General features: G+C 44.7%; 1 protein-coding gene and 2 pseudogenes across 1 annotated transcript; 1 reads left to right on the top strand and 2 right to left on the bottom strand.

Annotated features, from left to right (window-relative positions):
- Positions 1–375: 375 nt before the first annotated feature.
- LOC125507745 lies at positions 376–7,111 on the bottom strand (annotated as a pseudogene).
- Positions 7,112–9,513: 2,402 nt separating this feature from the next.
- Positions 9,514–11,979, top strand: LOC125506712 (annotated as a pseudogene).
- Positions 11,980–13,993: 2,014 nt separating this feature from the next.
- Positions 13,994–17,810, bottom strand: LOC125555563 (probable glycosyltransferase At5g03795). Its single transcript, XM_048718471.1, has 4 exons — positions 17,210–17,810; positions 15,675–15,901; positions 15,202–15,550; positions 13,994–15,082 (listed from the first exon to the last, which is right to left on the bottom strand). Exons 1-4 carry the CDS (start codon positions 17,594–17,596, stop codon positions 14,411–14,413), a joined length of 1,635 nt encoding a protein of 544 aa, XP_048574428.1. The 5' UTR covers positions 17,597–17,810; the 3' UTR covers positions 13,994–14,410.
- Positions 17,811–18,038: the final 228 nt, after the last annotated feature.

Genomic DNA, 18,038 nt, shown 5'->3' with positions numbered 1-18,038 from the left:
TACACATATGGACGTGTCTGCGACAGGAATAGGGGTAAAGGTCATCCAACCACAGGCACCAAATACCCGCCCCTATCCTTCAAAAATTAAAATAACTTTTTTCGAAAAAGAAAATTAAAAATAAAATAACTAAAATGAATGACCGCCTTTGATCACTTTGACAAATGTATCAGCCGTGCACACCAATTGCACATCGTCAACCGCGTGTCCGTCTCAGCAGGGTACCTGGTAATTGCTCATCAATCAGCCAACCCATCTTAATTAGAAGAGTTGTTGCAGAAGGCAAGTTTGCACGTACTTGACAGCAAATGTATTATCGGGATCATTCATTCAGGCGATTGGTGCCCCCAACAATCTCTCACGAGGCGGTATCTGTACTGAACTGAAGACATTTGCAGAAATAAGCAGAGAGTCCAACACAAACTCTACCCTGTTTCTCTTACAACTCCAAATCCTAAGTTGTAATCTGACCCGAATGTATGTTCGACACAATTACAACAGAATAGAGATTCTTCTAATCAACTCACGGGTTGAAAGGTAGCTAGGCTGCAATTTTATATATATGTAACTGAACTTGAACATGAATTATTCTTTCCCTCAGATTCTTGAATTCAGAAAGTATCATCCGGCAGAACATTGGCATCTTGTCAGCAGCACGAGATGTAAGATCTGATGAACAACAACAGGCTTGGGATACGAAGCATTCTTGAGACAGAACCGTTTCTTCCACTAGTGCAGCGAGTACTTGGACATAAGTCTGTTGAGGTCACTATCACTGGTAACCAAAAACAAAAGTTACATTTTCAGTTTCTTTGTGGCAAGCGGAAATAATTTCAATAACATGCAGTTGGAGTATTACATGCTACAAATGGAAACATATCCAAAGATAGAAATAAGGACGCGTTCCACTTCAGTAGTGCGGTTGCTGTGTCAATAAAATGCAGCTCAAAGGACAAGCAAAACGGATGCCTATTCTCTTTTTCTAATTCTCAGTCTTCCGGTACTTATCTAGTGAGTCTCTGAGCCACTGCAATTCCCTAATTTACACCAGGTGTTGCCATGTGTTGGCCACTAGATATGGATATGTTTTGTATGGTTTGTTCGTTGACCTTTCGTGCTGTACAGAGGGCTTCTTTTTGGACGTGTAGTTTCACTAATCGAAAACAGAATATCATGATTGAAAAAAAGGAAATGAAACAAGAAGAATTAACAGGCTTTGACTGGAGTGTACATTGTTCGCGCATTCAAGCAAAACGGACTTCACATCAGCCTCGTATTAATTAAGGCAAGGCATAGATATGATACCAAGAAGCACCATATTCAGAGCAACTATTGTTCAAGTTAACTTGATATGCCCATAGTACTTCTACGCACCAACCCTTATTCATAGCAAAAAGAGGACAACATATTTTTCTCTTGAGATTGTTAATTACCTTAGTTTGGTGAAGGCCTTTTGTGTTTCTTCTTGCCACTGATGAAAAGCGAATCTCCTGTCATTGGTTCGCACTCAGGAGATATCAGTATGTTCCATCGGTACAGAGCAGTAAATTAAGAGGGTGAGAGTGGCAGGGTGAAGGTACCTATTTTTGCAAAAGGGATGTGAACAATCTTGTTCCATTCAGGGCTTCCATGTTTCGTAGACTGAGGGCCTTCAAGGAGGGCAGATATGGAAGTGACTGGAGTTGCTCAGCGTCAAATAGGTACAACTCCTGGAGAGAGCAGAGGTCTTGCATTCTGGGTGGGAGCGACTTCAAGAACTTTGCGTTGGGTATAGTCAGGAATACGAGGGATGAACGGTTATGTAGTAGCCATCGTTCAGGTAAGCTATCCATCTCTGGCACAGTCATAACAAATATCCGATGTGGCAGAGACTCTTTAGTGGCTCAAGAAGCATCATCACTTTGCATGCACACCAACTGCACATCGCCAACAGCGTAACTGTCTCAGTAAGCTACCTTGTACAGTAGTACAGTACTCGCTCATCAATCAACCAACCCAGATTAATTCCAAGGGTTGTTGCAGCACGCAAGTTTGCACGTACTGACTGAAATGTGTTAGCGGGGTCATTCATCCAGGTAATTGATTCCCCCAACAATCTCTCACGTACTAAACTGAAGACATTTGCAGAAATAAGCAACGAGAGTCCAACACAAACTCTACCCTGTTCCTATTACAACTCCAAATCCTTAGTTGTAACCTGACCTGAACATATGTTCCACACAATTACAACAAAATGGAGATTCTTCTAATCAACTCACGGGTTGAAAGGTAGCGAGGCTGTAATTTGTACATATATATAACTGAATTGAGCTGAACATGAATTCTTCTTTCGCTCAGATTCTTGAATTCAGAGAGTATCATCCGGCAGAATTTGGCATCTTGTCAGCAGCGTAAGATGAAATATCTGACAAACAAGGAGTTGGCTTGAAGTAAATTAAGAGTTTGGAAGACCTTTTATTAGAAGATACTGAAGCTTCTTGTGAGCATTCTGTTGAACAACAACAGGCTTAGGATAGGAAGCACTCTTGAGTCAGAACCGTTTCTTCCACTAGTGCAGCGACGACCCGGACATAAATCTGTTGCGGTCACTATCACTGATAACCAAAAAGAGAAGTTTCAGTTTTCAAGAACAAAGATATTTGTTTGCGGCAATGGGAAATAAATGATAGCATGCATTTGGAGTGTCAAATACTAAAATGGTAACATATCCCAAGATATGAATAAGGATAGTTTCACTTCAACAGTACAGTTGCCATGGCAACAAAATGCTGCTCAAAGGAGAAGCAAAAGAGACGACCTTATTCTCCTTTTATAACTCTCAGTTCTTTGATAGGGGTCTTATCTAGTGTGTCTGTGAGCCATAAAACTACATAGCTTACACTAGGTTTTGCTATGTGTTGGCCGTTATATATGGATATGTTTTGTATGGTCAGTTTGTTGATCATATCTCGTGCAATGCGGCCATGCGGGGCTGTTGTGCCATTATATATGAGTGTCTGCCATAGCACTTTGCGCACCAACCCTTATTCAGAGGAAGAAGAGGATAACATTGGTTGTCTTTCTTAGGAGATTGTTAATTACCTCAGTTTACGGTAAGCCTCTCTGCTGAATTTCTTGCCCATAAGGAAATGCCAACCTCCTGTCATTGGTTCACAGTCAGATTAGGATCAGTAGGTTTCAGAAGTACAGAGGCCTGAGCGGTAAATTAAGCAAGTGAGGACGGAGTGGAAGGGCGCAGGTACCTATTGTCACATTAGGGATGTGGGCAATCTTGTTCAATTCAGGGCTTCCATGTTTGGTGATCTTCTTCTCCAGGTCTGGATGGCATTCTGTAATGCTCAGATTCTTCAAGGAGGAGGGAAGATGTGGAAGTGATCGGAGTAGCAGAGCATCATCAAGGTATAATGTCTTGAGAGAGCAAAGGTCTTGCATGCTCGGTGGGAGCGATTCCAAGGATTCTGCTTTCTCTATCTTCACGTATCAGAGGGATGAGCGGTTCTGTAGCAGCCATCGTTCAGGTAAGCTCTTCGTCTCTGAACAGCCATCAATGCATAAATATTCAGTGTGGCACAGACTCTTGAGCGGCTCATGAAGCAGCAAGGACGGCAGATCAAAGCTAAGAGAACTTATCCGCAGTGAGTTGCCGGTCTCCACCAGATGCTCTTCTGCATCACCAGAACCAGATAGCAAGGAAGCCCCAGCCTCCGTGAGTTTACTGCACTTGGAGATAGCTAAGTGCTGAAGGGATGACAGTGATCCGAGCCCTCCCAGGGACGAGAGATTCTCGCATTGAGTTACACGTATGTTCTGCAGCGACCTGAAATTCTTGAACACATCCGCGGACGGGAGAGATAACAGGCTCGAGCAGTTCAGCAGCTGGAGCGTAGATAGGTTGGTGAGCAGCTGCAGTGACCCAAGTAGTGGAAGTTCCAGGTCACCACACCCGCCAATAGCTAGTTCTCTTACTGACGATGGCACAAGCTTATCTTTGGCATCTCTCATCGTCCTCAACTTTGGACATTGCATTACTGCAAGTTCCTTAAGTTGTTTCATTTCTTCAAATGGTATGGATGCGGACTCCAGATGTTTACAATCAACAAGTCTTAGGACACGGAGAGTTCCCATGTACAGTTTTTGCTCCAAAAGGCTCCCTTCCAACGAAGTTAAATGAGGACAGTTGGTGACCCTTACGTTAATCAACTTAGATGATTTTGACTCGATGCTCTCACTCGATACCTTGCCAATAATAGGAAACTTGGTCAGCCAAACATCTTGTATATTCAATGATATTAGGCTTGGAGGCAGAAGTGGTAATTCCCTCAGTTTCTGGCATTTGCTTACTTCCAAAGTATTAAGGCTTTGAGGTAACAACAACTCCATGGAACTACTCTTGGACATATCAAATGATCGACCAATCTGCCGTAGCTTAGGAAGATTGTTCAACACTAAAAGCTCCAGCAATACTAACTGGCCGAGAGAGGGAATGTAGTCCCAATTTATGCAGCTTATCAACTTGAGTGATATCAAGTTTCTGACAGAGCAGTTCTCGATCCAAGATGGAATTTTGAGACCTGGATAACCCTCAATTTGCAATTCTCTGATATTAACATGTGGCTCAAGGTGGTCAAGAACTAAGTTATCTGTCATGATTTGATCAGGTGTCGACCACTCCATAAATAATGAGTTGAGATATTGTTTTTCCTTCAACTTGGCATTCTTAGCTTCTTCCCAATTCTTAACATTCTCAAGACCCTGCAGACCCAATCTACGAAGATCTCTTAAGCTCCCAATTGCACTTATTTGGTTGCATGTTCTTTCTTCTACCCGGTAATTATGTAATTCCTGAAGAGAAGTGAGCCTGCTTATGGGGAAATTACCAAATCCATGCACACCATAGGATACATACCGCAAACGTTCAAGGTTCCCTAAATATCTTGCTTCATCTATTTTGGTCCCAGAAGAACCATGAAGGACCATCAAGTGATAAAGTCTTGCGACCCCACATATCTTGTCTTGTGGTATCAAACTCACGCAGATATAGCGAAGATGTTTTAAGTTACCAAAATTGACAACAAAAGGGGACGTGCTCCATAATTGTGCAAAGAATAGTCGCAGTGATTTTGAGGTCTCAACTATCATTTGAAGTGCGCAAAGAGTATCATTTTCAAGTGGCGGGAAAGAATCAATGATAATAGTGCGCAGATTCTTAAAATGGGAGATTTTCTTGACCTCATCAGCAGAGAAACTGTGAATATTGACAATGCATAGGTGTCGGACTGTATACTTCTCATCTTGAAGTTGAACAGGGTCAACTATTCTTGCACATTCACCGGTGGACACATTGCTTGCTAATTCATGCATCAGGTCATGCATTACATAAAATTCTCTTTGTGCCCATATAGGTTTCTTATCAAAGAACGACTTTCTAGTTAGCTGAGCCAAGAAGTGTTCTGCAGTATCCTCCAAAGATTGAATGCCACTTGCAATCAATCCTGAACCAATCCACATTTGCACCAACACTTCCTTCTCAAATATATAGTCCTGCGGAAATAGGCAACAGTACCGAAAGCAAATCTGTAGCTCTGTTGGTAAGTGGTAATAGCTCAATCTGAGAACCTTCATAATATCTTTTTCGGTTCCTTTAAAATGTTCCAATCCTTGATGCAAGAATTTCCTCCAGTATTCAGGTGTCATATTGCTTTGCAGATGCTCAGCGACAACCTTCGTTACCAAGGGACATCCTCTCAGTTTCTTTGCAATTTGTTCTCCAATTAACTTCAAATATGAATCTCTTGGATTCAAACCGGAAAAGGCATGATGATTGAAGAGCTTGAGATTTTTATCATCTTCCAGTCCTTGTAATGTCAAGAACTTATCCCTTTCGACTCCCATCACCTTTGCAGCCATGTCTGCTACAGATTGCATTCGGGTTGTCAACAGAATTTTGCTCCCAGTAGTGTTCAGTTCCTTCAGAGGAGCAAATAACTTCTCCCATTCATCTCTCTTCTTATCTTCCCAAACGTCATCTAGAACTAACAAAAAATTAATGGATGCGAGTTTCTCTTTGAGGTTCCGTTGTAGTGGTTCCAAATGATCGCTGCCCGGTTTCACGCCCGTAGCGTCTTCCAGTATTTTACTTGTCACCGATGTCGCATCAAAGCTAGTAGATATGGTGGTCCAGATGACCTTAAAATGCTGTACTACCTCATCTTGCTTGCATATGCTCTGAGCCAAGGTAGTCTTCCCCATGCCACCATGACCAATAACTGAAATAATTGGAATACTATTGGTCCTTCTGACCCTAGTTTCTCCCAATTCATCTGACGTGTTGGTTAGCCATCCAATAATCTGTTCTTTCTCCTTTTCTCGTCCAACAAAAATGGTTGCACTTAATATTGAACTAGTCTGGCGATCATTGTCCATGAGCTTCTGCACTTTCTGCTGGCTGCTGGTAGAAGAACCTCCACTGAGATGGTCTGTGAGCTTGAGGAAATCACTAACACCTACGGCAGCCTTGTCTAAATCATCCACAGATTTCATCAATCTCTTCAGTGTGTCACGGTGACTAATTTTCTTGATAGTCTTGTTGACAGCAGGGCCAAGAGACCTGACAAACTTGTGCTTCATCTTAACAAGAGGAGAACCCCATTCACTAACCTTTTGGTCCTTGGCCTTCTCCTCGAGCTCGTAGTATTCAAGCTCGTCGATGGCGTCCTCCGCCGCCTCGACCGCGTCCCTGAGCTGCCAGAGCCACGCGTCGAGGCCGCTGCTCTGCTCCCTGACAAGTTCCGGGTTGACGACATCGAACACCGCCTGGATATGTGGCATGGCCCGCAGGAGCCGATTCTTCAACTCATCCATGTTTTCGGACTTGCAATACTCATCGATGTAGCTGAAAGCCTTGTTGACCAAGAAGGATATGGCCGAAGTCGCCACAGATTTCCCTGCAAAAACAAGTGCAGCAGAGGCAGCCATGTTCTTTCTGTGTGTGTGTTCGTGTAAGAGGAGGGCCAGCAATTAGCAAAGGATAACTTCTGCTAGCGCTGGAGCTGCACTAGTGTGGATAGGGAGAAATCGCTGAAGCAACTGTTCAATGGCCATACAACCGGTCACAGTCATGGGTCAAGTCGTTGCTAACAAATATCAAGGAAACTTCAAAGAAATTTCCATGGTCACCATTGAGCCAGACTGGATGGACTATAATGCACCAGCAATACCACGAAAATGGGCCTTTCTTCCAAATTTAAGGCAGAAAATGACCCTTTCTTCCAAATTTAAGGAAGAAAATAACCCGGCGCCAGCAAAACTGGAGTTGAAGTTCTGAAGCTCAGCGCTGCACTATCTCGTGCTGCTGAACTGTTAACCCTGGCTCGGCTGATCTAGGTGCCTAACACAACTACATCATGGGTCATCTCTGATGGGGCATGGCAAATGCTGAATTTGTAGCCATATCCCATGCACAAAGAACGATATACTTACGGACAAGCAGTTGCACACGGAAGATTCACGTCATCGTCATATTCACAACCCAGTTGACACTCGTCAACAAAGACCATATCACTAATGCAACTGCCAATATAACATGGAACCACAACATTGAAACTTCAGAGATTTCCTCGCACCTCATTGTCTATCTATGCAACTCTTCTCGCTTTCTAGGTAACATTGTCACCAACTCACGCTCTTTGTTCCAAGTATACCGTTCGCATGTTTCTTGCACCATTGTAAACACGATTAGCTAGCCTTCTCTAAACTTGCTTCTCGTATTTCATTACTCTGTCCTGCCTGAAGTAGTAGCCCTGTTCAAGAATTCATCCGATTAACCAGTTAACTTGCCGATTAATCCCTACTCATAGGGTCACCGAGCAGCCGATATACCGAAAATTGTCCGATTAATTGATTAAATGACCGATTAACTTGCCGATTAGCCGATTAATCCCCTACTCGCTAGCCAACCGAGCAGCTACCAGTTAACGATTTCCTCAACAATGAGTAGTAGTAAGGTCCACATTTGGCCTGGACCATTTGTGTGCTCGTGCACCCTCAGTACTCGAACAACATACCCCAAATATGAGGGGCGGCACACCATATCCTCCAAGACTAGAGTATCAAGCTATACCCTGCCCAAGAATGTAGATGAACTACACATGAGAAGGTAAAGATAAAAAGAACCAGAACAAAGAGCTAACCCTAAGAGGTTTATCTACTTTTGATACATGCTAGGTAAGTGATTCGGAATTTAACCAAAAAATGTTCAAGTATTTCAAAAATGTTTGTCAAAATAAAAAAATGTTCGTGAATTTCAAAAATTGTTCCCAAATTTCCAAAAAAATGCTCATCGATTCAAAAAATGTTCGCTGATTAAAAAGAAAATGATCACAGTTTTCAAAACAAATGCTCACAAATTCAAAAAATGTCCGCAAATTTGTGAAATGGTCAATATTTCAGCGAATTTGAAAAATGTTCATGATTTCAAATGTTCACAGTTTCAAAAAAAGTAAAAAAGTAAATGGAAAACATGAAAAAAAGAAAAGAAAAAATGGAAATGAAAATGAAAAAGAAAAAGAAAGAAAAGAACAAAAATGAAAAAAAGCATGAAAAAACCGAAAGAAAAACACACACAAAAAGAAAAAACCTGTTTGAGAAGGTTCTAGGAAGTTTCTAGAACCTTCCCAAAACGGGAAAGAGCTAATGGCCCGGCCCAACTATACGTAGCAGCAGGGGGGAGGTGGTACGCGTTTGGTCGCTAAGTAGCGACCTACGCGGCAGATAGGGTTGTTGGTGAGTATGCTTTACAATACCAGGCTTGGTCACCAACAAAACAACTCTATCCGCTGGCCTTACACCAGTATAAAAACAGCCACAATTTAGGCCCATGCCAGGCACCACTTCTCAGGACACTAACTAATCTAGCCCTGAATGCCTCGAACGTTTTCTTAAGCTAAATGGCTCCACGGGATCACCTAACAGTAAACATAAAAAAAATCCTCCCAAGTTCAAGAAAGCAGTCTAAAATATATTTGCAGCACAGTATGTGTAAATACATACATACAATGGAAAAAATCAAAACAGATTTTCCCGCATCTTTTGACTTGGGAATGTATCACTTCGCAATTTCTGTGACAGCCAAATAGGTTTTGTGATCCTGAATACGCACCTCTGTGCTACCTCTTATTTCTGCCGGTTGCAGGGACTGCTGAGCAAATGCTTGTTCACTCAGGATGGGGCTGGACTGCTCCTGATTTTCCTGCATATCCAACATCAAAAAATACTTTATTCATACTATGGTTGTGAACCAAACAACACTGGAATTTCAGCAATGATAAGGCTGTTCCACACCTAAGAGCATAAATCCTCTTGAGAAAGAAGAAGGGGGAAAAAATCAAGTGCAAATAATAAGTCTCGCTAGTTGCCACGATACACACGGCAGCGAGTGTGGAGCTTAAGATAATTCATTAGTTGGTCAACACAACATAGTGGCACACATGTGGTTTAAGCCTAGCTACATAGTGATCACCTGGAACTTGCAGTACAAGAACAGAACAAGTGTGGCGATGTGCCGATGTGTCCATCCCTTGCCCCTTCAGCATCGGCACTGGTTGTGCTGCCACCAGCCTGAGTAGCTATTTCATCATCACCTGCAACAACACCTTCCAGCCACCACGACCTATGATTAGTGGCGGCGTTCCAAAAACCAAAGAGGTCATCGACATCCCCCTAGAGCGTGGCAAGATGCGCATGTATGGTCCCGTCAGCTACGGCTGCTTCACATCGAACAGCACCATGTCGGGCAACATAACAAGCGAGTTCAGCCCATCGACCACCCGGAACCAATTTGTGGCCATCGGCTGCAACACTGTAGGGCTCATAGGCGGGTCTATGCACGGTGACACCGACCAGTACATGACTGGCTGCTACTCCTACTGCGGGTGGCCTTAACAGCACGACCGATGGTGCCCCCTGCACTGGAATGGGATGCTGCGAGACCATCACCGGCCCAAACCTCATCAACTTCACAACGGTGTTGTAGAACCTGAATAGTGTGTGGAAATTCAACCCATGCTTCTACTCAATGCTTGCAGAGGTTGGATGGTACAGCTTCAAGCGGCAGGACTTGTCACGCACCTTGGGTTTGTCAATGAGAAGGCAAAAAGGGGTGTCCCCGTCGTCCATGACTAGGCCATCAGAAAGGGTTCCTGCCCGGAGGAGGGGGAGAAAGCACCCAAAGACTATGCATGTGTCAGTTCAAACAGCTATTGTGTGAATCCAAGCAATGGCCTCAGGTACCTATGCAACTTCTCCGAAGGATATGAAGGGAATCCTTATCTTCCCACAGGCTATCAAGGTTAGGTAGTTGCTCAAATATAATTAGTTGTCTAGTCGCGTAACAATAGCTAACTTCTTCATTGCAAGCATGATTCTATATATTTTTGCTACCTGCTCAATTTTTATTAAGTTTCCTTAGTCCTTACACTAAATAGTTCACGCCTTGCCACTTTTATCCCTAATGTGTTAATCTGTTTTAACGGTCCACAGACATCGATGAGTGCCAACTGCACAAACATGATCCAAAGTTTAAACGATTATATCCATGCAAGAATGGAGTGTGCCAAAACCTACCAGGAAGCTATAAATGCAAATGCATGACAGGAGCAAGACCAGACGGTACAAATTATGGATGTCAAACTGTGCTTCATAAAGCTGAACAAGTGGCAATAGGTACATGAGATTGGAAAAACGCATACTTTTGGTTTATCTAAGATTCTAAATATTTGACAAGTTGAAGAATCTTGGACAATCACTTTGCACGTCTCGGTGTTTCTGCATTTGTAGTGATGGCTCTAACATGCTTGTTGGTTATGAAGTTACAAAGAAAGAAGCACATGAAGGAGAAAGATGAGTATTTCAAATAGAATGGAGGTCTGAAATTATATGATGAAATGAGATAAAGGTGATACTGTTCTTATACATACAGAGAAATAGATAAAGAAAGACACAGAAAACTACAGTGATTATCGAGTTCTTGGATGTGGTGGCCATGGAACTGTCTATAGAGGAACTTCAGATAATGACAAAGAACTTGCCATAAAGAAGTCCAAAGTTATTGATGATGACTGCAGAGAAGAATTTGTAAATGAGACAATCATATTGTCACAAATTAACCATCGGAACATTGTTAAATTACTTGGTTGTTGCTTGGAGGTAGATGTGCCAATGTTGGTGTATGAGTTCATATCCAACAGTACCCTCTTTGAGTTCCTTCATGGCAATGAACGCAGATCAACAATCCCCTTGGATCTTCGACTCAAGATTGCTACGCAGTCAGCAGAGGCTCTTGCTTACATCCATTCATCAACTTCTCGCACGATTCTGCATGGAGATGTCAAGTCACTCAATATACTGTTGGGTGATGAATATAGTGCAAAAATTGCAGATTTTGGAGCATCAGCGCTAAAGTCTCTAGATAAAGATGATCTCATCATGTTTATCCAAGGAACTCTTCGGTACCTTGACCCTGAAACTTTTGTCAGTCACCACCTCACTGAGAAAAGTGATGTCTACAGTTTTGGGGCTGTTCTTGTGGAGCTAATGACAAGAAAGAAGGCTATACATAATGATGATTTCAATGGGAAAAAACCCTTATCTCATACTTTTGCATCAATGTTCCACCAGAACAAGCTCAGCAATTTGTTGGACTATGAAATAATAGGGGATGGAGTAATGGTAGTGCTCTGGAAACTAGCTGAGCTTGCCATGCATTGCCTGAGCCCAAGAGGAGACAAGAGGCCAACCATGAAGGAGGTTGCAGAGTGCCTACAGATGCTGAGGAGAATCCAGACGCAGCTAGTCACAAAATCGAATCCTACCAGAGTACATTACTCTTATGGAGGATCGACGACACCTGCCACTCCAGACAAGATCAAATACCAGAGCATGGATACAGCCAAACTAGTACTGGATGTAGACAATGCAAGATGATGCTGGTGGTAGCAACTAGCAAGTTCATCAAACTAGTATACCTTGCGAGTTAATACTTTGCATTTATGTATATTGGCTAGTTTGTTATTATGCATGTATGTAAATGTAAGAACTATTTGCATCTATGATGTATGTACATATTGACACTAATACTTCTTATTTATTCTTCGTTTCAAGAATATGCAGGAGATCTGCATATCACTTCTTACCAATTTCTTACTTATTCCATAACCCGGAATTTGCAGCCGTCATGATAAATATGATCAACTCAAGTGTGCGATTAAGTGATCTCCCACGCTCTGAGACTAGAAATCCTACACTAACCTGTAGAAAGGGGATAAAAAACTATCAATCCTGTGTTGTTGCTAGATCAATTCAACAAATTTTGCTAACCAATTCATCAGTGAAAGATTCTAGCAAAAGAACGCCTGTGATTTTCCTAATCAATTCAACAAATTTTCTTGCCTGTTCTACACATTTCCAAATGTCCAAGGCAAAATGGAGCTACAAAGATATTGTTAACTTGTTGAGATCTGTGATCCAAGTTGCTTTGCAATACTCCACTGAAGATTCAGCAGACTACCTTCAGAAACCCGGCAACCTCGACCAAATTGACAGTGCATAAACATAGATGGATTTACCACGGTGTAACAGAACCCCCGTGCACAGGTTCATCATCCGTCCGCCTCGACCTCTTCTTCGGCTTCGCCGGTCCAGTCGACGGCCCCAGCACGCACGGGGTCATCCGCCTGATTCGAAGCTATTCGCGAGAGACGGCGTGGCACGGCCGCGGTTCGCGCGACGGAGCCGGCGCACCGCTCGCCCGCCAGCCGCGTCGGACACTGGGGAGTCGCCCGAAACTCACCGGCACCGGCGTCTCCAAGGAGCAGGAGCCGCAGCAGCTCATTCTTCGGGGTTCAAGACGTGTGCCTCACGCAGCTGCGGCCTTGGTTACCGCCGTCCCTAAACGACGGCTGACGCAGCGGCGGCCGCCGCCGGTCGGAAGCTCCACGGCAGGACGGCGATGTGGGCGAGAGCGATCCCTCAAAGATAATTTTGACTTGCCGCTAAAGATGTTCCGAAAGCGTAACTTTAAATTACCGCTTTTCCTCAGTTTCTTTTCTCTGCGAAAATTTCGATAAAACACTTCACAGAAGAGACGGGTCGACTTTATATACTCCTGTTTTTTTATTTAAAAGTAATTTGTATTAAAACCAGGCCAGCATGGTCCAAATACAAAAGAATAACCGGACCTGAATCTAACCATACTGCAGTTTTAGGTTGAGTTCGCCTATAAAACTAGATAATGCCCCGCACATTACGGCGGGACTTGATGCAATATATTTCAATGAGATTTGGTTGTATAAACATCAATAATTAGATTAATAATATATATCATTCATCAAATTATATAATAGATATAGATTATCAGCAAAAACGCAAATTGAAAAGAAAAATATGCAGACAAATAATAAAAACAATAGGGATAACAGAAAATATAATAGTTTGAAAGTCTGACATAAATAGAAATATTTTACATGATAATATACAGAGAGAAAATCAGAGGAAGGTAGTGATAAAATAAGAAGCTCATCGCCTATACAAATAAACTAAAGGGAATTTGAGTATATGTAAACTAAATGCTTGGTCTATTATATTATGTCTTAAAAAAATCATAGATACATGCAGAAGATTTAATTACTACCTCTGTTTATATTTTACCAATGGTTTAGGCACATAGGATTTGAACTGAGATCTGCCAAAAATGATATATCCCATTGCAATGACAATTACGCCGAGACATGCAAAAAAAGGAATCAATTCAATCCATAAGTGTAAATTCTATGAAAAGTGGAAGAGCATAATTTTCTTAGTATCATAGGTACTATCATGCTAGCTAAAAGTGCACGAACATCTACTAAATTACGCTCTATCAATATATCAATGTACTCTTCTTTCCAATATCAAAACTTTTAAAATAAGGCCAGATAGTAAAGTCCTCGCAACAAAATCTTGTCTGCTAAAGCGGGAAGAAAGCCTTAACTGTATCATCTTCCCACTGACAAATAGTAGGATTGAACAGTATCCACAGTTTGGTAAACTGACAAAGGCAGGATGGGTGACACAAGACCAAGAATTTCATCAGCAACCCATTTTATCCTGACAAGTTTGAACTGATTTTTACATTCCCAACACCCCACCTCACTCCAAGTTCTAACAAATCTTTACCATGCAAAACCAGTTGACTGTGGTTGTTAGACACTCCCCAACACCCAAACCAAAAACAAATATTTACCATGCAAAACTAGGCAGGTAGACATGTGTCAAATCATAACTGGACAAGAAATTTGGCCTAGACCCAAACCAAAACCAGTTGAAAACTGGTTGTTAGACGCTCCCTAAATAAAAAAGAAGAAAACCCAAGACTATTTCAGGAGTCTTGTGCATGGAGCCTGACGTTGAGCCTCCTGAGCCATATGGAGTGGAGGATCATGTGGAAGACGTCGAACCGGCGCGGCGGGCCGTTGACCATGAAGTGCCGGCGCACGGTCCTCACCCGGCGCTGCATCCGTATGTACTGCCGCGGCGACACGGCGGCGAGGATGGTCTTGAGGTTGGGTATGTCCGCCACGGCGACCCGCACGGAGAAGGCGGGCCAGTTGAGCACGTCGCTGAAGGGCAGCACGTAGTCGTCGCCGATGACGACCGGCACGCACTCGAGGTAGATGGCCTCCACCACCCTGGGGCTGGCCACCTCGTAGCCGCTGGGGCACAGGCAGAACTTGCTCCGCCGCATCACGTTGATGTACGACACGCCGCGGGGCAGGTACTCGCTCACCTGCACGTCGGCGTCCTTGCCCTTCCAGTGCTGCAGGAGCAGTGGCCGAACGGGGCCATGGTCGCCGCCGGCGAAGAAGGCCAGGATGGGGCGGTGCGACGCTGATGGCCCGCCGACCTGATCAGCTATGATGTCGGTCCGGAGGTTGATCTCCGGCAGCGACACGTCCTTGGATGGGTTGAAGCCCTCGGAGGTGTTGGCGTTGCACAGCACGCGGATGGAGTTGGAGAAGAGATGGCCGTCCGCCGACGACACATATGGCCCCTGATACACAATCATACATACGTGCATGGTACGGTTAGCACACCTGAGCTACAGTGAGTGAAGTTGCATGTCTTCGACAAACTCCTGAAATGCTACAGTGAGTGAGGTTGCATGCTTACCCAGTCGTGGCAGGAGAGCATGAAATGGTCGGCGCCGAGGCTCCTGTTCCAGTACGGGTACTTGGTGGACAGAACGTCGATGTAGTCCGAGAGAGTCCGGCGCAGCGGCTCCATGTCATGCGAGTTGGGCTCATAGATCATCTTCACCATCTTGACGACACTGAAGGGAAGGAAGAAGACATGGGCAAGCTCGGGGTCCCTCGTGCGCATCCGGTTCTCCATCTCCATGGCAAATATGAATCTGCCCTCCGATGAGTATATGCTGCGGCACGGACCGTCGTGGAACACCGGTGGCTCGCCTTCTTCGTACACGTACACCTTGAACAGCTTTTCCATCTCCAAGTAGCTCCTACGTGCCAAAATGAGAAAACAGCGCCCATGTCAGATGTGTCTTTCCAATACTACTCCTTAGCCATTTCATACTGTGTAATGACTAATGGTAGAGTGTGTAGACGCAAAAGGAATTTGCGTACCTGTGAAATGCGTAGGCATTCCTGTACACCGGTCCAACCGGCACATAATCCATGTCGGTTAGTGGAGGACGCTTGTCCTTGTTTCTGATAGCTTCCCTTATCACTAAACGAGCTTTTGCGAGACCGAGTTCTACCCTTTCCAGTTTTGCATCCACCCTCCCCTGCATTAATGGCGCCCTTACTTCAACCGTGCCATTGGGGCTAGCGGCATCGTCAAATCCACTTTCCTGCAACACAATATATATAGATGTAAGTAACTCGAGAGACCTAGTCCAAGTCATTTTGCAACATCAGTAGGTTACAACAACAACAACAACAATAACAAAGCCTTTCAAGCCCAGTTGATCCGAAACATTACTATAGAGAAACTTTACTTTCTAAAGATTGTAAACCCATTGACAGCTCTAAATCACGCACAAACAAAAACAGGGGTCTCAATTAGAAGTTTCCACTTTCGGGTGCAATGCTCACTGCATAAGTAACACAGATCATCCTTGCAACAGCCAGATCAACAACGTTGCGAAGGAATCAATTCGGCATGCCATTTGAGTTGTTTATTTCAAGCTTGTGCAAAAATAGCGTGAGGGCAAGTTCTAGCCGACTTGGATCAAACCGTCGAAACCCCTAGCCTACTTGTGTGGTCCTCTCGCAAATCTGGAAGTGTTTCCATAACTATGTGCCTTCAAGCCAAGCCCATGCATGGAAGGGACGAAAATGTCTTTCTTCACTCACAAAGGAAAGAAAGTGGAATGCATCTTTCTCTCTCTCTTAGAAAAAAAGGAAAGAAAGCGGAATGCATCTTTCTTCTTCAGTGTATATGCATCTAAATCATGAACTAAACTATCCATGGGACTTTTATACGCTGCAGTTCATTTCTCATAGGAATAGAAAACAATTATTGCGCTCCAAACGGGAGTAAGAAACAAAGCGATATAAGACAGTATGTGCAGATTTCCAATGTCAAGTTTTTTTAAAACCAATTTCCAACATCAAGTCGGCAAACCCCCATATGAACAAAATCTGAACTATTTCTATCTACGCAGCGCTAGGCGCCGGCCGACCGGTTCAAGCTCCAGATCGGCCGCGCGATTAGGTCAGCTCCAGCCGTGCGACAGCGGTGGCCGTGGATGCGCCGTGGATTGTGAGGAAGATGGGGTAAGGTGAGAGAAAGCGATAGGTTAAACGCCCTGGTCAACGACGGCGGATAAGCAAAGGGAACGGTGCCACGCGAGGGGGCACGTGGCGAGAGAGCAGCACCGCACCCGAGGGCGCGAGATCGGCCGCCCGGAATTAACTGGTTTCAACAGTGTACTGCTGTAACCCATACGTATGTCAGTAGCAAACCACGACAAGAAAACGCCGCTGCGTGAGAAAACGTTGCGTCGCGCGCATGCATGGCTTCCACGCACCCAATCGGCACGGAAACCCAGAAACCAGTTCCGGTTCACACACACGGCAGCAGCAGAGGTAACTTGAAACGAGGAAGGTGAGAAATAATTTTACATTAAAGTTTACTCGAGAAAAGAAATCCGTACCGGAGCCGGCGCCGGCGCCGGCGCGACGGAGACGTGAGGCGGTGGGTCGCCGACGCTGACGACGGAAGCCACGGCCGGGTGGCCGCCGGCAGCGTCTTGCTGCCGGAAGAGCACCGCCTTGACGCTGCTGTTCTTGCCGCCGGCAGCAGCGTAGCTGGAGGTCGCGAAGAGAGGGGCGGCGCCCCCATTGCTGCCACCCCTCGCGGTTGGCCTCAAGGAGGAGAGAAAGGAAGACGAGGAAGAGAGGAACCAGGACGAAGCTCCGGTCCTGGGATCCAAGGCGACCACCAGGAAGGTCACGAGCGCGAGGCAGGCGGCCACGGCACACGCCACCTTGCCTCCGTGGCCATGCAGGCACGGCGAGGAGGAGGGGGGAGAAGCTCTCATGGCCGGCGGCTACCTCCGGCTCCGAGTGAAGGCAAGGATGCGGCCGGCGAGCATGACAAGCAAGCTACCTCTCCTCCGGATCGCGGCCGCACCAAGCTACTGGCTCAGGGTGGCGTATTCGAGAGATGGAACTGGATGCTAGGCGCCTAGGCTCTGCTGATGCTCGCCATCGAGGAGAAGAAAAGGATGAGAGTTTGCCTTCTTCGCTCGCAAAGGAAAGGAGCAAATAAAAGCATAGCATCGGAACTATAACACGGCCGGCCCCACAGGATTTACCGAAGCCACATGGCTTATCACCGTGCTCCCACAGGATTTTTGACCCAGATCCCTTCACTTACCCCATTTTGCATTTAGGTCCTTGTATGTGGGACTTAAACTGCGGCCCTTAAACAGTTTACAACTTTCACTAAAACATGTTTTAAACTAAAACTTCCTATAGCAA

The sequence above is a fragment of the Triticum urartu genome, chromosome 5, assembly GCF_003073215.2.
Source record: "Triticum urartu cultivar G1812 chromosome 5, Tu2.1, whole genome shotgun sequence".
Lineage (NCBI taxonomy): Eukaryota > Viridiplantae > Streptophyta > Magnoliopsida > Poales > Poaceae > Triticum > Triticum urartu.
This window is presented reverse-complemented; position numbering and strand designations above follow the sequence as displayed.